The sequence below is a fragment of the Gossypium arboreum genome, chromosome 7, assembly GCF_025698485.1.
Source record: "Gossypium arboreum isolate Shixiya-1 chromosome 7, ASM2569848v2, whole genome shotgun sequence".
NCBI classification, from domain to species: domain Eukaryota; kingdom Viridiplantae; phylum Streptophyta; class Magnoliopsida; order Malvales; family Malvaceae; genus Gossypium; species Gossypium arboreum.
Window position 1 is genome coordinate 87,823,072 of NC_069076.1, and position 14,569 is coordinate 87,837,640.

Genomic DNA, 14,569 nt, shown 5'->3' on the forward strand with positions numbered 1-14,569 from the left:
CCTAACAAGTCATTCATTAATTTACCCTCAATATTAACCTATAACCCATTATTGTTGAGATCCCCTCAATTAATTTGATCCCTATTTTTGTCGAGATTTGATTTGAATAAATTGCCTAGCTATGTTTTATTTTTGATAGTTAGCAAAGTTCTATGTTACTTGATTTGTTCTTAAAATAAATGAAGTTGCTGAAATTGAGATTTTTCGTCTAGCATATTACGAAATTATGTAATGCTTGGATTAAAATGATGTTATCTATGAAGAAAAGCTCAATTCTAGGATCATCTAATTAGGGATGTAATTTATCAGTTTTGGTATTTTTCTAGTTAAGTAATTTTTCAATTTAATCTTAATTCTAACTTTGTCTTTCAGCTTGTGACCACACCCCCTGACCAAAGCCACGTTACAACCCTCTAAAGACCTTTTGATTGATGTATCATCTTAATATATAGTGGTGGAGATTTGATTTTCACGCAAGCCTATGGTAATAACTTTTCATATTGACTGATGGGTGCTAAATTTGTTCTCCTTAAACACCTCGAGTGACTTGAGTGAATCTTTAGTGAGGATGCTGAATTCTGTGATATTTTGAATCAAAGGTGATTACTTAGATGAGGGGAAACACCTATGTTTTCGTGATAAAATGCTCAACTTGGAATGTTTGAAACTTTGATGTTCTTGTAGTTGAATTATCAATGTATGATTACTTATGGATTATTTTGAGATATTATTGATAGGAATTATAAGTTGAGAAAAATGAATTCTTAATTGTGAATTGAGAATTTTGCTTGAGGACAAGCAAACGCTTAAGCGTGGGGGTATTTGATAAGTCATAATTTATAGATATTTTTATCTCATGCTTAGCACATTTATGGATGAATTATCATTAGATTTGTGGAATTCGATGCTCCTAATCCTTTAATTTCATGTTTTATACTTAGGTGAGCATAGGAGAGTAAAAAAAGGTGAAAAACGGGCCAAAAACAGAGAAAATAGGTCAACATGGGAAATCAACACGGCCTGGACTTCCTTACACAGGTAGACCACACACCCGTGTTTTTTTAGCAGACTCTAACAAGGCCTAAACCAACTCACAGGGGCGTGTCACACGGCCATGTCCCTATCGAGCCCAAGTCTAGTTCTATTCGGAAAAGGCCACTTTTGAGGGTTTGGAAGCATACTAAAGCCTATATAAACACCCTAGAAGGGCACCTAGAAAACACACGGAGTGGGAGGCAATGAATTACTCAAAGAAAGCCAATTTATCCATCTCAGAAGCCGAATTCTCCTTCAAGACTGAAGATCTCCCTTTAATTTCTTTCAGGTTTTTTGGGTTTCTTTATGTTTTGTTATTATTATTCTTCTGAGATGTTTTCTTTTACACATATAAACTAAATCCCCTAAATACCTAAGGGGGATGATACTTAAGACGGATTTTGTTACTATTTTCTGAATTATATGCTAAATACTTGATTTGTTCTTAATTATGTGTTCTTAATTCTTGTTTTAATATTCCAGGATATTGATTCAGGTATTGATGTGCTTATTCAGAGGAGCAAAAGTCCCTGTCTAAGAGTAGATCTAGCATAATTAAGCGGAGTTGATTGCACCCCTAGACATAGGACGACATAAATCTGCCGGATTAGGGTCAAACCTAATAAGAGAATCCATAGATTGAGTTAATCCAACACTAGGGGTTTTAATTAGAAAGAGATTTCAATTAATCAACCTAGGGTTAGACGTTGTTAGTCTCGAGAGAGATAATAATATATATTAGGGATTTCTACGGATCAAGTTAAGTGAATAAATCGTCTAGTTCAGAGTCAAATAACAAGTGAAGTCTAGGTGGATTCTTCCTTGGATATTGTCTAAATCAATCAGTTTTCCCAAAAGTATTTCCCCAATTTACTTCCTGTGCATTCTTAGTTTAGTTAATTAGTTTAGATAAAGCAAATCCCTTATTTTTAGTCTAGATAATAAAAAGAAGGTTAATACTAGTTCTTTTAGTTCCTGTGGGTTCGAAATTCCGGTCCTGCTATAAGCTATACTATTGTTCGATAAGTGCGCTTGTCTTTATCGTGATAATAGTTAGTTTTCAAGTATGATCAATCATAAATATAAAACTTATAACGCACATTAAAATGCTAAGTGGAACAGATGCACGAACATGAGTTCTATCTAATGTTCCAATACAATCTTTAAAATAAGGATAAAACCTTGGATTGTTTCTGATTTCATTAGGAGTTGACTCATCAGGTAATCTAATAACTAGCTTATACAATTTCAAAATCGCTCTCAATACAATCCTAAAGTAACGGTGAATTGTCTCAATTGATCTATAATATCTAGATCCAATCACTTGAAACCTTACATTATGACCAATTATATGTAAAAATATAACTACTTGCTCCCTAATATTCACCGATTTAGTTGACTGTAACAAATTATTCCTACTAAGAATATCACACAAATTAAAAGAGGCTATCGGTCTCATCCTTATGACATCAATACAATACTGGTCACCACTATATAAAATACTATTAATATAATTTCTCTTTCATAATATCGATTCAGACGAGGGTGAGAAGCAATTTCCTTCCTAATTTTTAATTTTTTAATCCAAAGAGCCCCAAAAGCTAAAACTGAAGCCACGACTCTGACAATTATATTTTAATCTTGATTACGATCCATCTACATAAAATAATGCCACACAGATATTTGATCACTACAAAAAAGATGCAAACTTTTCATAATATCACATATATGACTAAAGTTACCATGACTAAAGTGCATACATACATATATGAAAGTTTCTCAAACAATAACTAAAGTTACCATGACTAAAGTTACCATGAGTAAAGGGAATGGAGTTAACTAACCAACCCCAACTTAAATAATAACAAAAAAAGGCATAATTCAAGACATATTCATCACAAGCTCTCGTACCTAATAGAACAAAATTAATTAAGCCATTTTAAAATTTAAAATTTATTTTTAAAAATCATAAAAAAAATTTATTAAAAAAATGTTATAGAAAATTTAAAATTATAAAAGAATTATAGAAGGCTCCTCATGAGTATATGAACTAGTAAAAGATTGGAGCTTGCAATACTTTAGTGCCTTTGCTGTTATTGTTTTCCTCATATTGACAAAGAAAGAATTAAGACATATGGTTCCTTTGATGTGTGGAGATTCTAGTTTATTTTGATATAGAAAGAGTTAAAGCATCTTGAGCATTTTGAGAAAGGCTAAAATGCTAAAAAGGGCCATTGGTCTTTTCTAAATATCCTACATAAGCCCTTATCATATACTGTATTCGGTTAAGCTCTTAAAGTACTTTGTCTAATCAATCCCTTAAATTACTCTCTATTTCTAGTTAAGCTCATAAAGTACCATATTTTTGAATTAATCTCTTATTCTTCTAATAGTTTTTAGTGCTTTTCATACAAAAAAAGAGTAATCAAACAAAAATAATATTAATAGCTCAATTCGGTGCAACAGAAGGTAAGTGTTTATTTGAAAATGTATAGGAATGTTTTCGGTGTTCTCGCCTTTGAGAAACTTGGTTCTTGTAATAAAATATTTACTGTTATTGGGAAGTAAGCCTGTCAAGTTTTTATAGAATTGACTGTTAATTAGCTCTTATTTCAATTTGCAGCACTTTTGGGTTGCAATTTCAATGGTCTTCTTTGTTGCTGCTACAGTCTTAACCCTTCTGAAGTTATGTGGTAATTTCTTTACTCAACTAACTATAATACAATTTGAGCAGTTGCAAAGTAGGCATATTTTTCTTCTCTACATAGGCTTTATATTGTAGTTCTTGATCCAATAGTAACATTTTTCCATTTCTGGTTTATTAATACTTCTTCAACTTGATTGCCAAAGAAAAAATAGCCCCAAGTCAACATAGAGCAGCTTGAAAATGAAATCTTTGGCAGAAACACACACAAACTTTACTAAAATATTATAAAACACAGCAAGAGCATATAAAAAATGAACCAAAACCTTATCTGATTCTCCATTTTTAGCTAAACTTAGGGTATTTTATTAACATTAATAATTAGTTACTATCATAGAACTTTTGGTATTTTCTTCATTTTAATTTTAGTTGAGATCAACTTTAAGAAAATAGTTGGGTGAATTGAATACAGAAATATACAAATTTGAAACATTAGATTAACTTTTTGTTAGTTCAGTAAAGAAAAAAGAAGAACAAAGAACAGAAAAAGTCGAATCTCAAGCATCAAATGATCAAATCTAGTAATTACTCATACATCAATGGATTAAACAAATTTGAAACCACAAATCGAGTTGCATACTTTAAACCAAAAAAGTTTAGTCAAAAACATCAACTTATCTCAAGAATCATCCTCAAAAAAGATGCAACTAAAACATTATAAAACCACGTCAAAAATGCAGGCTAATTATTCAAGAATTCCTCTACTAGTCTATGCAATCAAGAGGCTCTACTAGTCCCAGCTACTCAAGTAACCAAAGTTACTAGTTTGTACTTGTTGGCAATGGCTCCTACTCCTACTTTTCGAGATTTTTTATTATTCTACCCATTCCTAAACTTCCCATTCAATCTGATAAATGATGTTGCAATGGTGGAGGGGTATAATTATTTGTGATTATTCTACACGCCTTTCTACAGTGAAGATTGCAAACAAGAACAAATCGAGATAGATGATGTAACACCCCAAACCCGGCCCAGACGTTATGACCGGATCCGACATGCCACATCAAAGCGTTCAGAACATTTTATATTGTTGATCCAGAAAAACTTACTTGGTGTTTTAAAAGATAATTTCATTATAGGTTAAAGTGAATGGAAGCTGTGCACCAGGTAGGAAACCGGAAAAGAGGTGGTGAGTCCATCGGACTGCTTAAGTACCAAGCTCCCTTCGAATCCAATCCTAGACATGCATAGCCACACCTTAACGTCATGGATATTTCTAGGAAACCGATTTGATTAAGTCATTTTTAGGAAAAGTGATTAATTTTGGAAAATACTTTCATTGCGGAAGCTTTGCTTGTTGTCGTGTTATTTTGAAATCAATTGTTGTTTTTGAAAACGCGCCCTAAAGCTATCCAATTTTAACAGTTAAAATAAGTAATACCTATCTTAGTAATACATATTAAAACCATCAAAAATAATTAAGCAGCCTTATTACATTTAAAAAAAATCCCAAAACTTCAAACCTAAATAAAAGGATGTCCAGTTCACCAGAAGAAAATCAAACTTTCAGAACGGGTGGCCACTCTGAATTCCCTCACAGCTCCAAGCCCACTATGGTTGGGGATTACCTGCGTGGATGAAAATAAAATAGGTGAGTTTGGGGAAACTCAGTGTGTAAATTAACCCAACCATAGCCTATATCAGCTCAAACCACAGAAATAGAATAAGTTGGCCTTAGCCCAGAATAGAATTCAGAATAAAGCCTATAGGCCCATAACATAACAGAATAGATACTACATGTTTATGCAGAAACCCAACCATATCCAACCGTATACACCCCCGTACCAACCTTACACCGTGTGGGGAGACAACTCGACCCACCCAACCACTACACATCACAGAAATCACAGCGAGGCTGCCAGATATTGTGACGGAGTCACCAGATACAGATATTGTGGCAGAGCCACCAGAACAGATATATGTGGCAGAGCCACCAGATCAGATAATTGTGGCATAGCCACCAGGACAGATATATGTGGCAGAGCCACCAGATCAGATAATTGTGGCATAGCCACCGGGACGCTTCCTCCATAATATAACCCATGTCCCCATGCAATGATATATAATCATGGCATACATCATACGTAATCGATCGTCATGCTTTTCAACAAAATTAACCCTAGGGGTATAACGGTAATTTTGCACCTAGAGGTATAACAGAATTTTCCATACATAGGGGTATTATAGTAATTTAGCTGCTTTTAGGGTTTTCATGCATATCCTAACTATTTACATACTATCGAACACTTACACAAGATATTTATCAATTGGGCCCGTTGGCCCATAAACCCGATCTTTGGCCCATTAAGCCCAAATTATCAAAATGTACTAAATCGCGTCTCGCAGTTTATTACTTTAGATTACCAAATATGCAAACCCAACTATCTTACGAGCATTCAGACATTTCATAAATTCCCAAAATACCGACTTTTCGGCATTTCGCTTTTCGCTTTTGCCAATCTAGTCTATAAGAGGGTGTCGGTTTCACACATGCTTGCGACGATATCTTGACGAGATCCACACACGAACCGCCTACAATTGGATTACTAACACGTTAATCTAACTATTCAAATACAAACTACGATTAACCCCTTACAATATTCGGCCAACCACACCTACAGATCATAGTAAGCTTATAAGAAAACAATAAGCAACTCATTAACAAATTTTTGCCAATGTTTACCACATAATCATAATTTCACTGCAAGCTGTCTTCCTGAGCAACAGTCACTAAATTATTTATAACTGGAGCTACGAAACTCCAAATCAAGTGCAGTTAATTTTCCCTGAAAATAGACTCATATATCTTCTATCCATAAAATTTTCAGAATTTTTGGTATGGCCAATCAATACTAGTTTTTTCTTAAAGTTTCCCATGTTTCACTGTTTGACTAATCTGACCACTCTTCATTACGAATCAAATTTCTCATTGTACAGAATTCAAAATATGCTCTCGTTTATTCCATTTGAAACTAGACTCATTAAGCTTTAATTACATAATTTATTCAGCTTCTAACTCATCTCCCACAATTTATGGTGATTTTCCAAAGTCACGTTACTGCTGCTGTCCCAAGCAGATTTATTACCAAATCACTCTTTCACACCTAACTTGCATGCTTGTTATTTAAACATGTATATCACCAATCAATCATCACATATCTATGATTTTACTTAAGTATAATCTCCATTTCATCATTTTAAAGCACAACATGTTAGCCGATTTTTCCCCTTAGCATCTAAGGCACATGCATGCTCATTTGTTTGGCTCAACTTCACCTATCTTCCATTTTTCATCAAAAGAACATGAAACAACAACCATTTCCTTCATTTTAATTCATGACTAAATGCTCACAACACAACTAAAAACCAAAATAGGCTTCAAGAGTTAAGGTAGAATCAAGAAGAACTCATGAACATCAAGATAGAAGCAAACTACCATGAACTTACCTTCAATTTTCTTCCCCAAGTGACCAAACATTCAAGAGCTTTCTCCTCTCCTTTCTCTTCTCTAACTTTTGGCTATGATGAACAAAGATGGACAAAACTTTGTTCTTTTCACCCCTTTTTCTTTTAATAAAATTTCATATTTCATCCATTTAATTCTTTAATACAAAAGACATGAAATGCCCATCATGGAACATTTACCTAAACCATTATCATGGAACATTTACCGAACCCATTATCATGGAACATTTACCTAAACCATTATCAATTTGTACCATGAATTATGGATATCAAGTGCTCATATTGTCTACAACAACATGATGGCTGGCCACTTCATGTAAAATGGGAGGTTTGTCATGCAAATCCTCCTATTTTGCACTCCTATTTATTTGGCCACTTCAATTTAGTCTATAGCATTTTCAAACATTTTCACATAGGTTCTATTTCATAAGTTCACCCCATTTTTCTTATGGAATAAAAATTAACTAAAATTGCCGGGTTCTATCTTAAGCTTGGGCCTTCTAGAGGCCCACTAACATAATTAAACCTATGCCAACATTCACAAAATTCCCGAAAATTGGGGCGTTACAGATGAAGCTAAAGAAAAGAACATGAACCTTTCTTCCTCAGTGAAAGCTATGAGAAAGAAGGACCAAAAGGAGTCTACATCTCCGAATGAAGCTCAAGGTTACTCTATTCAAACTAGCACAGTTGCAGCTGCTTAAATCACACCACAAAGGAAATAAACAAAAACATATCTACCATATATATATATATAAACAAAAACATACTGCTTAAAAACATCATAACCAGAAATAAATGGCCTTAAACAGCTTAACTAAAACTCAAAATTTATCCAAATGGTATAAAAGATTGAGAGCAGATCAATCAAAAATGAAAAATTACAAACATTTTAGAGACAAAACTAATGGGATTCTTGAAATTTGTACACTTTGAAACATAAAACTCCATCAAAAGAAAAATTCAATCTTTTAGCACAAAACTGGGAATTAATTGGGTATTAAGCAAAGGAGAAAGATGCAAATTTTTATGCATAGAATAAAATAACATCAAAAAAGTGTACATCTACTAAGATCTGTGACAAAATGCAAATTGCAGGAATTGGCTTGGCTTTTTTTAAGCCAAAGGGAAATTGCAACCATTGAATCATAAAGGTGAAGGGAGGTCGAGTTCGTCAGGAAGCCAAAACAAACATTGCTTCAATTTTGGTGTCCATGTTGGTTATTTGAGATTTCATAAATTAATATTCAGGTTTTTGCTTTTTGTTAACACTATCAACCTTGTCTGGCTGTCCAATCATTGTAAACAAAGGGCCAGTTGGATAGTCAAAGTCCTAGTATAACACAATATCAATCTTTGATGTTTCATTTTAGCAACGAAGGTTGAAAGTAGTAATAGCACAAGTATAATTTCAGAAGAAAAAGGAATATGGAGCTCCATTTTTCCTTAATACAGAAGCACATGCAAAACCCTAAATCGATAGAATTTACCCAAACCCAAAAAAAAATTAAAAATAAAGAAACAAAGAAAGGCATAAAATTCCAGTCATAAAATCGGTAAAAATGTGGGCAAGTAAAAAACAAGAAGAAAAAAAAGAGCTTTATGCGATACCTTAGCCAAAACCCAGCGAAGAATAACGAGATTTGCCTGAGAAAGAGAGAAAGAGAAGAAATGAAATAGCAACCTAAGAAGAGAATATATGTGATGGAGTAGAAGATGAAGAACGGAAGAAGGAAAATGAATGAAGAATGGAAGAAGCAGACTTTTACCTGGACGAAGGAGGAACTAAAAAATGTCTTACAGAAATGAAATCCGTAAGACATTTTCCCAAAAACGTAAGGCATTTTACCCTTGTCTTGGAAAACGTTTTCCAAATGGAAAATGTTTTCAGTCAAACAAACACTAGAAAAGCAAGAAAACATTTTCCGAAAAATGTTTTCCTGCAAACAAATGGAACCTAAATTTTAATTTTAATTTTAAAGTCATTATTATTGCAAAGACTTTACTTAAATATCATTTCCAACGTGAATCAAATTAATCTCAAATTGTAAAAAACGGTTACAGCCATTGTTATAAAAAATTATAATACAACCATATTTATTCTGCATATGTTTGTGCTGTTTCTAGATGCCAACTTATTAATGAGTTACACAAATCACAGCCCCATACTATAATCTGAAAGTAAAACTACAAGGATGCTTAATTTCATAAACTGAAAGTAAAACTACAAGGATGCTTAATTTCATGTCTCTGAAGCTGATGATATATGCTTTGTTAATCCATTGAAAGAACAACTTGTAGAACCCTCATCCACAAGACAAAAAGCTGCTTTCTCCTTCAAATCCATAGCTCTCTTTCGGATATCGTTTCCTTCCATATCCACCATTAGTCTTTTTATTGTTCTTTCTATATTCCCTCTTTCCAGATTCTGCAATTCCAATCCTATTTTCCAAACATTACAGATGTAGCTTGTGTTCAAGTGTTGGTCTCCAAAGAAAGGTTTGCATAGCATTGGTACCCCTTCACAAATACTCTCAATGGTTGAATTCCATCCACAGTGGCTCCAAAATCCACCCACTGCAGCGTGAGCCAGCACTTCCGTTTGAGGTGCCCATTTCACAATGCAACCTCTTTCTCCCACACTCTCCTCAAACCCATTTGGCAATGATTCAATCCATTCTGAGCCACGAACCATACCACGCCTAACCACCCACAGGAAGGGTTGTTTACTATTGAATAGTCCCCAAGCCATCTCAATTAGTTCTTTCCTATCAATGCTGGCCATGCTACCAAGGCTCACATAGATGACAGATTTGGGAGCTTGTTTGTTAAGCCAAGAGATGCATTTATCTTCTTCAGTAAATAATGAGCTGCAAATGGCTGGAGCTAATTTATGTAATGGTCCTATAGTGATAATCGGAGCAGGGAAGTATTGTTTGACCTTTGACAGTGCTTCTAGTTCAAGAAATTCCATCGAGTTCACAATTATAGCTAATGAGCTCTTCAGCGCGTTTATGAGTTCAACTCTAATTTCCATCATCTGTTTGGCTGGATTTTGTGATAATAATGCCCGAAGGCGTTGAAGATGAAGAGCTTGAAGCTCTGGCGATTTAATTTCAGACATAAAATCTATAACACAAATTTAAATAGGTTAGGGTAGTGACTGTCACTTGGAATTAGTGGATTGTTATAACATTAGAAATTGTTATGAAAAACAGAAAAATTTTATGCATCAATTGCTTTTAAGGCAACTAGAAGGGTTGCTTTAATTTTAAAATAAACCATTGCAACCAACGGTGTAAAATATGAGATATTTAGTACATACAAAAAAAAAAAATCTTGAAAACAACAAAACTAAAATAAACACAATAAAAACTATACTATGTATTAAAATCTGGATTATTTTTAAATTGAATAAAGAAAACAAGCAATGCAATATACAAAACTACACGAAAATCAACATGAATATAACACATATAAGGAACACGCATCAATTTATATAAATCAAATAGTTAGCATATATTATTACAACAAATACAAAATAACCCAATAATATGTATAACTTGGATTTTAAAATGTCAATATTGTATCAGTCGTCTTTTTGTCAACTAGTTTAGGTGTTAAATATCAACTCAAATATGATGTGGAGTATATTTAAAATACATGGATCAAATTAGAAACATGTATCTTATTATTACATGAATAACTTGAATTTATGTATGCATAGGGAAAAAATAACCCTCCTAAATTTTACTAATATTGCTTATTTTTAATATCCAAATTGTTCAAATAATAGGTACACACATGCTTACAATTTGATTAGCATATTTTGACTACGTTTCATGTCAAATTCAAACTGACATTTAATATCATGATGTCTAAACCGACGAAACTACCTAATGACTCAATTAGAGTATCTTAAAATTTTTACAATTAACTCAAAAGTGCATATTTTAAATATGCTCTAGATTATATTTAAATGGACATTTAATTGATAGAAAACGTGGTGACTCAATTAAAATATATTAAATTTTAGAGACTAATTTAAAATTTTATTGATAAACTTTTAGTTCAATTAACCAAAAGAAGATACCCATGATTCCAAAGGTGCCATCATTTACTACATATCTAACTAAATATCTAAAATAACCTAGATAAATTCCTAAAGGGCATTGCTTTGCTGTCATAAAACCATGCATCAATTTCCCAAAATCCAGCTGGAGAAAATTTTGGGGACAACTATAATATTAGGTATAGATATCCTGCTATAGAACTTGTTATAACCGGACGTTAAAAAGATTTACCTTCCTCATCAAGTTGAGAAAAGACGGGATATAATAGCATTGTTGTAGCAGCACTTGTACGCAAAGTTATCGCCGGTAGCCCCAGATCGTTGGCGATAGTTTGAGCACAATACATTTGTGTATCATAGATGAGTGCGGCAATATTGTTATGAGAGTGCAAGAACTTTTCGAGGCATTGCCGTAACGGTACTGCACAGTTTTTGTTCAGACTCCACACAAGACCTGTAACATTTTTATCAGAGAGTTGAGATTCCGTGAGCTTATCTGGTATGGATACGAAGGTGAATTCGGGGTGGTTTGAAGGGTTAGGAGAGTTCAATTCAGGGTGAACTATAGTGATTGAGAAGCCCTTTGAGTGCAATATACTAGCTAGCTGGAGCATGGGAGTCATGTGTCCTTGAAAGGGTAGCATAACAAGCACCAAATGACTGGATTTGTGTTGTTTCTCCATTTTTTTTCCCTGTTTCTTTGGATGTTCTGGTGTGGCAAGTTATTTGAATCATGAAGCCCAAGTCTCCATATTTAAAAAGAGAGTAGATGAAATGATTGGCTATTAAAAATAGTTTTTTTTCTCCAAAAGTTTGCTACTGTAAAACATGTCAACTCGCATGACGCACATCAAATTTAACTTTCTTTGCCGAAAACATGCAATTTCTGGGCTGTGGCCTTGTAAGTATCTAATTTTGCTTTAGTCAATGCCTGCTGCCACAAACTGTGTAACCCCATCATTGTCTACTGACCTTCTAGAACCACCACTTAACATATAAAAATAGTGTAGTATAATTTCTATGTTGGTTGGATCTATAGCTTTCGTATATAATCAACATCAATATGATTGAAATTGAATAAAGAAGACAATTTGAATCCAAAAGTAGAAAAGGGAAAAAAAAATGAATGATCGATTCTATTGATACCAGCATTTTTATGTTGAAACAAGAAAATAAAATAAGGATACTAAAATATAACCGTTTTCAAACGTGTAAAAGTTTTAAAATTATAAGATAACTTATTCCAAAAATAAAAATAAAAAACATAAAAACCTAAAAACCTTAAAGAAAGTATTTTACACGTTTCAAATTAGAAGACAACTTATAAGAAAATAATTTTACATATAAAAGTTATATTTTTACAACTCATCTATTATAATTTATTAAGACTTTTTAATAATAAAATAATATTACCTACCACCAGTATAATCTATTAACAATTTCCCTAGTTTAAAATGTTGGTAACTTATTTTATAATTTTTCACACAAACAATTATTATACTAACAATATGATATTTCTCGATTTAAACTAACAATTAACAAATGTATTTCAGAGTTCTAATAAAATCGTTGATGTCCAAATATTAAACCACAACTCCTAATATTAAACTCGAAATACACCACATATAATATTCATTTATTTTTGTCAATGGTTGTTCAGTTTTAGCACTATTATAGTCATATGTTTATCTTATTCATAATAAACATTTATAGGAGACACCCTAACTCTACTTGTTGAAGCGACAACAGTTCTTATATTTATATAAGTTGAGTTCATTTATTGTCTACATTGCTTTAGACATTAATTTGTGCATTAAGAGAATGGATTGCGCTAGTTTCCATTAAACCTTTTTTAGAATGAGTTTTATTAGTGCATCACAGACACATAATAATAACTTGTTTTTACCTATAAAACTTTAAAATTGGAGGTTACTAATTAAAAGTCGGGTTCATATTATCGATGTCTAATAATAAGATTAAAACTTATTCTAATTGTAGTACTACTAATCAAACAAAATTATTTGTTATCACATTCATTAGCTTTAGAGATCGAATCGCTAACATGTCCAAACTTCTATTTTAGAACATGTTTTTAGACTTCATTTCCTTTTTCTAGGAACTAATTGGCATCAATTGTGGCTAAAATTTTAATTCTCATTAGTATAATTTTCAACCAATCTATTTTCATAACTTCAATCCAAGTTGAAATTGGATGAATGCATAAAGAAGCCAATCACTTTAATCCTTTAAGATTAATAACAACAAAACTTATTAGTTTGTATAATTACATAATTTGAAATTATACTAAACCTTACAACATTATGGTCGCATATTTATTATTATTTTTAATTTATTCTTAATATAAAAGAACATGTATTAATCATATGTATAATTTACATTCTTTTATTAAAAAATTGTTTAATTTAACATTTAAAATATCATTCATATATATATATATATATATTCTTTCATTCATCTTTTCATTTTTAATAGATTTTCATATAACTAAAAAACTCCAACCTATCCTTCCTTAATGAAATTTTACTGATATGTTGGCATTTATTTTTTTATAAAGTTTCGTATACTTTTACAAGAATAATTAAAATATAAAATAAAATCACTCTTGCTGTCCACTACTTTGTTTATGTGATAGTGGGTGTATGGGTAATAGTAAGATTGATGATTTTCGACGGGAATCACCACTATTTAATTAGCTTAAAGTTCTTAAGCACTAAAAATATTTTTTTAAAAAATATTTTATCTAGTAAAGTTTTTTGATACTTAAAAGATTTTGACAGTTTTTAATTTTTCGTATAATCAATTTTGACAATTTTGTCGGTGATTTGACGTGCTCAACAATGATGTTAAAACATTCGGATTTTAGTTGAGATAATAGCCGGAAGTATTTATGTTTGATCTTTCTATTGTAATATATTGTAAATCGATATTTATGATTTTAGACATTTATTTTTTTTATAAAGTTTCATAAACTTTTACAAGAGAGTTAATATAATTAAAAATAAAAAATAAAATCACTCTAAGCAAGACTAGACGGATAATATTAACAGCTTTAAGATATTAACTAACAAAACCTGCAAACACGAGAATTTAACCAGAAATGTCAATGGCTTTGACATCAGCTCTTTTTGCTTTTCTACCTTAGGAACAGTGACGGTAAGAACTCCATTTTCCATGGAAGCTTTTAACTTGATCCATTTTCACATTCTCTGGCAGCCTAAACTTCCTCATGAACTGCTCGCTGCTTCGTTCCACCCCATGCCAGGTATTATTCT

General features: G+C 32.2%; 1 protein-coding gene and 1 long non-coding RNA gene across 2 annotated transcripts; both read right to left on the bottom strand.

The window, feature by feature from the left end:
- Positions 1-5,059: 5,059 nt before the first annotated feature.
- LOC128295226 (uncharacterized) lies at positions 5,060-8,854 on the bottom strand. Its single transcript, XR_008285568.1, has 2 exons — positions 8,816-8,854; positions 5,060-5,307 (listed from the first exon to the last, which is right to left on the bottom strand). It is a non-coding gene; the product is annotated as an uncharacterized LOC128295226 (long non-coding RNA).
- A 417-nt stretch (positions 8,855-9,271) lies between these two features.
- On the bottom strand, positions 9,272-12,028 carry LOC108472163 (UDP-glycosyltransferase 76E2-like). The gene is made up of 2 exons (XM_017773677.2): positions 11,509-12,028; positions 9,272-10,333 (listed from the first exon to the last, which is right to left on the bottom strand). Exons 1-2 carry the CDS (start codon positions 11,957-11,959, stop codon positions 9,447-9,449), a joined length of 1,338 nt encoding a protein of 445 aa, XP_017629166.1. The 5' UTR covers positions 11,960-12,028; the 3' UTR covers positions 9,272-9,446.
- Positions 12,029-14,569: the final 2,541 nt, after the last annotated feature.

Excerpts from the sequence above, each read along its gene's own strand:
- LOC108472163 (XM_017773677.2), bottom strand. The coding sequence starts at position 11,959 with ATGGAGAAACAACACAAATCCAGTCATTTGGTGCTTGTTATGCTACCC. Across the intron at positions 10,334-11,508 it reads TTCTCAACTTGATGAGGAAG|ATTTTATGTCTGAAATTAAA; the intron begins GTAAATCTTTTT and ends TTTGTGTTATAG.